Consider the following 9,544-nt stretch of genomic DNA (forward strand, 5'->3'; position numbering starts at 1 on the left):
AGGCTGTCACGATTTCGTGACTTAATATTTGTGCAACCCCTTCGAAAACGGATTCTAGGGTAGTAGGGTGTGTTGCTCGCGTGAAGATTTCTCAAAAAGGGTTTTTTTACCACTCGTAGCGCTCCCCACGGCGGCGCGAAACTTCTCCTGCTGTCGGCGACGCATTTTCATCACGCTGGACAATAGTCCGTATAGTCGGCGCCGGCGTGGGCGTCGTTTGCAAGGGCGAGGCCGTCATCCACGGTCGTGTTTGTATATTATATGATATCATCGTATTGTACCGCATCGAACGTAGACCGCCAAAATCGTTTTCCATAACCGTTTTTTATTTTTGTATTTTCAAAATTCTTACGACGCGGCTTCCGATTCAGTATCTACTTTTGTCGTGGAATCCGTTTTTTTAGCCGGTTGCATACACCCCTATCACTACACACTAATAACAATTCTTATACGCCCTGTTTAGTAGTAATGTCCCGCCGTGACGTGCCGAATAACAACAACTCTGCAGCGTGACAACGTATCGCGGTTTTTCGGGGTGATATTGTTGTACACTGCACATTCGTACGCGTATGTTGAGTTACCGCAAGTTTATACGTATTTTTTCGCATCTTAAATTGTAAAAAATACCCCAATAAAATATTCTAAATTATAATTATTATATCGAGTGCCTGTATTGTACGACAAACGCGTATTAGGTGCCAATATTATTATTATCATAATATTATATCTCTCGCAACCGGACCGCAGTTCTGCGATCGATGGACATCAAGGGTAAGGTCGCCATGGTTACAGGCGGGGCCGCCGGTATTGGTCGCGCGTATTGCGAAGAACTGTTGAAAAACGGAGCCAAAGTAAGATTTCATTTAATATAATTTATAATAATTGTTATTATTTTGTACCGTTGATGTCACGGCGATGGATACGGGAGCTCATTTATGTTTCGGGCACTATAAATCCTGTATAAAACATTATCTATTTTATCATAATCATTAAATAAGTGCTAGAAGTTTCTATTTCGGATCTATCATGCTCATGCTCATGCATATATATTCAATATAATGAATATTGAGAAGAATTTCTCTGTAACTTAAGCTTGCCCCTTAAGAACCCTCCATCCTCCTTTAGTGGTAGAACATTTACTTACCTCATTGATAAAGCGCTCATTATAAGATATTGTCATAGACTTAAAAGATTATAGATTTGTTTAGTAATAATGATATTGAAATCGTTTAAAATATTATATATTAATTTCTGGTTTTATTTTATTAAGTATAAGACCTCGCAATGACCCCCCCCCCTATCGTATCTAATAACTGTTATTCAAAATATTTAAAAATCAACATATGAAAATAAAAACTACACAAAACTTTTTGGAATAATAGAAAATGTTTGAATAATACCCAATTATTGTTTACTATCGTGCAATTATATTACCTATGTGAATGGTGAAATACATAAAACTTTTTTATAAAGAGATATAATTTATATGATATGAATATAAAACAGTATTTGGATATACAACATATAAATATAGTAATACCCATACTATTTAATCTGTCATTCTAATTGCATTCTTGGATCGCTCCCTCTGGATTGTAAATGACTATTCACTATTGTGTATACAGTATTATGATATTTATTATATAATAAAGTCAGTATCGACTGCAGTATCCATATTTTAATAAATTCGTTCCGTATATTTTTCTATGCAATGGTGATTTAAATAATAAACTCCTATAGCTTATTGAATAGTGAGCTTGTATTAACTTTGTCGTGATTTAACCACATTTTAACAAAAATACAATATGACTGCACGTCTACACGCTTTCAATTCGTATCTACTGCACATATGGGTCTTTAATCCATTTATCACTCACCCCCTAAAAAATAATAACTATCACTTAATTAATTTTATAATAAATAAAGCTCATATTAACCTTTATTAATTTATTATATCTTCGTAGGATGATTGTAAACTCTCCAGATTTTAAAAACCAGTAAACTCTCCCGGATCTATCTCGACACTACCTGAAGGATATGTATAAACTTTACCGACTCTATAATACCTTCGTTCATATAATATAAATTGTATCATTAAAATGTAATGTTTATAATAATACAAATTAACTTCTTTAGCAGCTAGTGAGCTATACTTAAAACAACATAAGTAAAAATTAATAAAAACATTGATTAAATTGAAAATACATTTTAATTTAATTTTTTTTAATACAATACGAAGATGTAAATGTTTAAAAATAGAGTTATCATTATATTTACTTCAGATAAATATAATATTGACTTGAGAGATTTTAGTAGTTTTAAAAATCAGAACAATTTACTACATATATATTAAGAATTATGGAGAGTAATCCATCACCTTTTAACCGGGACCAACACTTTTATTACCTATATAAAAAATACTTATAATGTTGTCATATATTTTAAGTTATAAGTTTATAACGTTATATCTTCAATGCTGTTACGAGTGCATTGATATATTTAAGTAAGTATTAAATGTATAATATATATGTATTATGTATCACAGGTTTCTATATGTGATATTAATGAAGATGTCGGCGTCAAATTGGCCGACCTGTTGGGCGCCAAGTTTGGAAACGTCAAAGTGATATTTTGTCCCTGCGACGTCACCGATTATCCACAGTTTCAAGGTAAAAACTTACAATAAAATTAATGAAAAAACAAGTGCAATATATATAATATATATATATTTAGATGTAGTGTCACGATGACTGCAGACTGCAGTGCTGTTGAATACCTATTGCTAATATAAATACAAAAATCATGTATAATTAACATAACCGCGTAAGATATAGTAGATTTACTCATGTTTATTGATTTAACATTTTTTTCATATTGACTACCCACTTACCGTTAGTCGAAATTTGATAAAATTATAACGTTAGCATAATTTTTAAAGAACAATAATTATTAATAAAATATTATAACATTAGTAAAGCAGGCATTTAAAAAACATTTTTTTCAAAATAAATAATATCTTTGTTTCATATTTGGTAGAAATTAAAGTAATCTTTAAAATTACTAAAATAATTAATCTAGAGAGTTTTGTAGAGCTTTTATTGCAACTTTTAGGATTTTGTTTTATTTTATAATCCCAGTGTCGTCTGCATTCTACAAAGTGCAAATATTGCCTGTTAGCAGTGTTTAGTATATTAATGGGATAACTTTGCCATATAAGTTGATCAAAGTCCTAGGTCCCTAGGGTATTAGCCATTAGGGTAAATCCTTGAAAGACATCTGCTTATTATTTGAAAACTAGGGAAAGGTCAGTTCTTATTCTAACTAGGTGATTGTAAACTCCGTTAGAATAATACCAGCTAGATAAAAATCCAATGAAAAGGTCTAATGTAAACTCCGCCAGTTTTATTTGGATATAATGGATACATGGAAACTCCGCTAGAGTTAAGGCTTTCACACATTAAATATGTTAACATCCTTCTGATGACATAATTGTAAGTTGAAATATATGTTAGTTTAATACGTCAAATCTATTCATTTATTTATATTTAAAAATAATTTTAACTACTCAAAATATTAAAAAATAACATATCTCCATTTTTATGATTATTCCGAATACGATTATTTATTATTAATTATCTATTTAATATAATACACATTACGGTGATGTTGTTTATATTTAAAATTTTCGGACAATATTATTGTTTTAAATTTTCTAATAATATTTTATATAATTATACAAAATAATTTTATATTTTTAACTAACTTTTTAGTTTTTGGTTTAATATATATATGTTTTATACATTACGCGTAACTATTATTTTTAATATGAATCATTATTATTATAAAAATTATGATTTTTTTTTTTAATAACATATTAATTGTATACTGTTATTTGATTTTTTTCACTGGCGGTGGTTACATACTTCCATCCTGACCCGGATGATAGGATTCTTGATGAATGACAAGTTTGCATTATATAAAAGTTATACCTATGTTGGGAGTTATAATGTTGTTATAGACTTATAGTTTTGATAATATCTAAGTCTTTGATGTTACACACTATCATAGTCTAATAATATATCAAGGAAGGCTGTTATATATTTTTAACCTAACCTAGAAAGTTGGTATATTAGTATAACTAGTATAAGTTTAAATCTAATTTGATGTGTGATATATGCTTTGTTATTTGCAGATGCGTTTCGAAAAACTATAGCAGCTTTTGGTGGACTTGACATAGTAGTTAACAACGCGGGTGTATTCAACGATCGATTCTGGGAATTCGAAGTGGATGTTAACTTGGTAATACGGTACACCTTACTATTTTTATTAATATTATAATTATAAATGGGGTAGTTTTAAATATTAACGTAAATCAAGCTATTTGTGGGCAATATTTATAATTTTTTTTTTCATACTTAAATATATTTATTAACCTTGGAACAGTTGAAACTATACAGTGTCCTGTGAGGATTTACTCATTGCGATATCTCCTAAAATAATGGAGATATCATAATTTTGGCTTTTTAATAAGATTCACAGGGATAAGATTCTTCTATTTGTAGTTATCTACAAGTATTTCATATTTTAATTAATTTTATTATTTTGGTAAAAAAGTTAGAAAAAATATATTTTTTTATTTAATTATTTTCAAAAATTAAAATTAATAGCCATTTTGTAGAGTTCATTTTTCTTAAAATATTGACGTTTCAACATTTTAATTTCATTAATCTCCTGATTTTCATATTTTTTCTGCTAATATATTTTCTGCTATAAGCGTGCTATTAATTTATAATTTCGTAATTATAACTAAGCTAAACGTTGAAAAAATTTAGTTAGACAGAATTTGAAATTTTAAGCACAACAAAAGGAATGGATATGTATAATCATTATAAGTAGTGTCATTGATATTATAAATATTATTCTAAATTCGTGCTTAGTCGTAAAACCTTAAACCACCCCAACACTAACTACATCTACGATCTACGATTTATAGGAATATGCAGGAAAACTTAAATATATAGGTACGCTTATGCAGTCACGCACGTATTTTTTTGGGTTCGATGACCACCACGCCTTATACTTTTAGCATTATTGTCGACATTTTTAAAATCTGAAATAAACAACAGTTATTATTTATTTGTTAACTGCTAAAATAAGCATTGTTTTATTTCAAATAAAACATTTTTCTTTCCTTTTGAGGACATATGACGCATGACAGTTGGCAGCGATACATTGAAAATAATTAATTATAATAACTATATAATATATATATTATAATTAATAGTCATATAATTCTCCCAAGTAGGGGAAAATAGTTCTACTAGCTTAAAATAAAACTTAAAACAATTAGTTCAATGCTTCAGAGATATATTTGTTTGCCCTCTACATACAAATAAATTATAATTTATAAATTATCTTTTTGCGTAATCAGCAAACTTTCAACCCCCCTCTTTGAAAAAATAAATAATTTTCAAACTTTCTTATTGCTTAACATTAGTGTGACAGACTTCCGAATCTTGACTATTCTCTTCGCTAATTTTTTTTTGTTTGTTTGTGTCGTTTTGGCATTAATGGTCATCTTAGTCCGTTATAACTTATAACTTTATAGTTTATATGCAAAAAAATATAAAAAATAAAATAAAACCAAAATAATAGTTTGTTTTTATTTTATCAATTATTCTTTGTTGAACATGTTATTAAAATATATTGTAAACTTGTGGTTTTATAAAGAAAAATAATAAATAATAAATTTAAATATTTTGTGCATAATATAGAACGGTGTCATCAGAGGAACATTGCTGGCGATGCAACTCATGGGCAAGGACAAAGGAGGTCGTGGTGGTACTGTAGTCGTAACTTCGTCTACAATGGGTTATAAACCATGTCCCAGTATGCCAATCTACACAGCGACCAAACATGCTCTAATTGGTTTCATTAGATCATTTGGGGTGAGTTGTATAATACACGTTATATTATGTACCCAGTACCTACCTATAATATACATATCTACGTATTATATTTTTTATGACATTCTATTATGTACAAATATTTATTAGGTAATTTAAATTTTAAAATTGTAACTGCAATAAATGTATGTATTAATATAATAGAATTCGTTATATAACGAATAGAATCTGAGTGGCAATAACTATATGATTATTTTTCCATTAAAATGTATCTTATTACATTAAACCAGTTATGTTTCAAAAAAAAAAAAATTGAAATAGCTAATATAAATAAAATAATATTACTTTTTTTCTTGTTATAATAATGTATCATGATGCATAAATTGTATACAAATATAAAACATAGACATATTTTAATATTATTTGTTGAATTATAGTATTATATTTACTTTTTCTGTATTGATTTTCATTATGAACTCTGCTATAGTATGGCCATTAGTTACTTACATTTTCAATTTACATTATAAAATTAGTTTTAATAAGTTCAGCAATGGACGTTAAACTCTATACCCATCAATTTGTACCTGAGTGGCACTAAGTGGTACACAGTATTATAGTGTTTTTTATCATTTAATTGCATTATTATAAACATTGACGATATTGTTGTTTCTCTACTTAATACTTATGCATTTTAGGATCCTTATCACACGAATTTAACAGGGATTCGAGTAATCGCTTTATGTCCAGGAATGACACTTACTGATGCTATACCCGAGGATGTTAAACTGGCGTTATTGTCGCCCAATTTTATACACCTCTGGGATAAGGATGTCGCATCACAAGCACCCCAAGCGTATGTTTATCATCAACAACGAAATATAAAAAAGGTTTAAGAAATTACCTGTGATTTTATTTTCAGTGCCCAAAGTGTGGGACGTGCGCTAATTCACGTACTACAGAAAGCTCAAAGTGGTTCAGTTTGGGTTGCTGAGAACAACAAATCAGCCAAAGAAGTTAAGTTCCCTAACTTTTAATTTTTAACGCCATCTGCCAATTACTTTTTTTAAATAATTGTTTTGTTTTTTAATGTTTAAACTACTCTCCACTTGTGGTGATGGACAAAATTTTATTGATTATTTATAATTTATATAATTATATGTTTTTGTATAATTGAATTCAAAGTCCATAATTTACCGTTATTAATTATTATTGTTTTATTCGCGAAAATCGTCATAATGCTTTAATAGGTTAATCATATAAGCAGGTATATTATTTCATTTTATAATCAATATTTAGCGCATCGGTTCTTCAATTTATTCGGATAGTAAAATTAAAAATATATCCATATAAACGTAATTTCGACGGAAATATAAATTAATCAACGTACATAATATACATCAAATATCACCATATCGAAGTATAAATGAAAACTATATACTCGTACCTAATGCTCATATATATTAATCGTATTAAACATATGATATATATATATGTGTGTGTGTGTGTATATAGATATGCAGTCAGAAAGCCGGTAAAATATCGTTAAACAATTATCTATGTTTTTAATATCTGACGAATTATATTCACGCACACTCACACACACATATATATATATACATATATATTAAATATATTAAATATTTTTATGAATAGGGTTTTTTAATAATTGTTTACGCATTACACCAAAAATAATAATAATTAATTATCCAAATTTTGTATATTTTTAAATTAATCATCGGCTGTGAAACTATTTTGTTTTGTGATATGATATGCTATTTACTTAATTGCTTATTATATAATTAAATTATAGTAATTATACCTACCTATTTCAAACCCCCATAATACCTAGGGATATTGTTTTATATAATAAATCAAAATCAACGAAACTCACCTGGGACCATGTTATATTTAAAATAATAAAAATTATAACAATATAATATTACTTTTTACGGCCCTTGGTATTTTGTTTTTATACCTACTATTATAATATTCATTTTATATAATACAACATGATAATAGTATATACATAGGTAATATTCAAAATTTCAAAATCTAATATATGTTCGTTATAACTAATACTCAATATTCATCTGAATTTTAATTCCAAATCAAAATATCTTTATTTATTTAACAAAGTAAATACTTCACATCGGTGATATCACCTACACCAATTTACCAAATTAAATTTATCACGCAACTTCTTTTTGTAATAATATTATATAACTATAAAAGATCCTATTGTTTCTCAAAATAAAAAATATATAACTAATACATGATATATGTGTCATGTTAAAATAGTAGTAATAAAAGAAGAAACATCCGCGAAGAAAATATACGACAAGACACAGATAATCCGTTCGTTTATGGGTCGATTTGACTCTAATATTGAAAATTCAATTAACTGTCGTGTACATCGATTATACCGAATGTAAATTTAATAGATTTTGCTACTTATATTATTTTTGAGACAAGTATAACACATATGTCATTACGTCCTTTTTAAATTCAATAATTTTGTTTGAAACGATTTAAAATTATTCAACGTGTAGATAGCATATCAGACCACAGCCAATACATAATTATTATATAATATGTATCTATTATTTAGATATACATTTTTTATGATTCTAAATATTAATTACAATACTATTTAGTATTTATTGATTTGATTTTTTTTTATATACTTATAATTCGTACCTACATACCTTATTATAGTATGATTCTATGATAACAATATTTTTGCATTTACCTATATAATTAAAAAACATTATTTAGTGTATACATGATTGGGTGATAACACGTTCCGTTTAAAACGGAATTTTCCTTTTTTTGAGCGTCATATTTTCTTGTATTGACAAACTTCGTACGGAACGCTTTTTCCGTTGTAATCGCGTTATCTCCATAATATTATATATTTATATATTTATAGATATTATATGCGTAAAAGAAAAACCTGTACACAAAAAAAAAAAATACAAAACAATATTGGTATTTACTATTTACTGTTTTATAATCAATTTATCAATTACCTATTATTGAAATCAAAATAATATATTTTATAAACATATACATTATATTATACGATACAGTTTTCTGTTTTTGTGTAGTGAGCGTCAGCTGTCGAGTGACGACTAACAAGTAAGAACTAAGAAAATAATGAAAAGCTTCATACATACAATATGTTCTATGCTGACAAAAAACTGATGTCAAGGTTCAAGGATCAAAATGAAATATATCCTAAATATTCTAGTATTTGTATATTACTTAATGTAATATTATATGAATCCCAGAATCTTACAACACTCACTATTTTTACCCCATTTAACATGATTAAACATGTGTACAATTTAAGTCATTGCATAAAGAAAAAGATTGAAACGGAGACAGTGGGTCAGCCTCTATTTCTAAGAGTATAGTTTTTATAATTTAATTACATTGCTATTAGTTATTTATTCTTCTATTTGTAACACGACAATTTGAACTAAATTTTCAAAAAAACATATCTGCGTATTAACTAGTGGCAAAGTTTCAAGTCTCTACCATTATTTTTTGAATTACAATAAACACGAAATGTTCAATTTTAGGGCTTCTAGAGATTTACCCTGAAGGACTAAAGTAGTATAATGATGTAGTGATGT

General features: G+C 27.6%; 1 protein-coding gene across 1 annotated transcript; it reads left to right on the plus strand.

Annotated features, from left to right (window-relative positions):
- The first annotated feature begins 168 nt into the window (after window positions 1-168).
- On the plus strand, window positions 169-8,904 carry LOC132919895 (15-hydroxyprostaglandin dehydrogenase [NAD(+)]-like). The gene is made up of 6 exons (XM_060981809.1): window positions 169-851; window positions 2,546-2,669; window positions 4,193-4,299; window positions 5,775-5,948; window positions 6,602-6,759; window positions 6,826-8,904. The coding sequence occupies exons 1-6, from the start codon at window positions 759-761 to the stop codon at window positions 6,938-6,940; spliced, it is 771 nt and encodes a 256-aa protein (XP_060837792.1). The 5' UTR covers window positions 169-758; the 3' UTR covers window positions 6,941-8,904.
- The last annotated feature ends 640 nt before the right edge of the window (window positions 8,905-9,544 follow it).

The sequence above is a fragment of the Rhopalosiphum padi genome, chromosome 2 (assembly GCF_020882245.1).
Source record: "Rhopalosiphum padi isolate XX-2018 chromosome 2, ASM2088224v1, whole genome shotgun sequence".
Lineage (NCBI taxonomy): Eukaryota > Metazoa > Arthropoda > Insecta > Hemiptera > Aphididae > Rhopalosiphum > Rhopalosiphum padi.

What these genes read in the sequence shown, in the direction of transcription:
- LOC132919895 (XM_060981809.1), top strand. Translation starts at nt 759, where the DNA reads ATGGACATCAAGGGTAAGGTCGCCATGGTTACAGGCGGGGCCGCCGGT. An exon ending in CGATTATCCACAGTTTCAAG is followed by an intron (nt 2,670 to 4,192) that starts GTAAAAACTTAC and finishes TGTTATTTGCAG; the next exon opens with ATGCGTTTCGAAAAACTATA. An exon ending in GTTTCATTAGATCATTTGGG is followed by an intron (nt 5,949 to 6,601) that starts GTGAGTTGTATA and finishes TATGCATTTTAG; the next exon opens with GATCCTTATCACACGAATTT.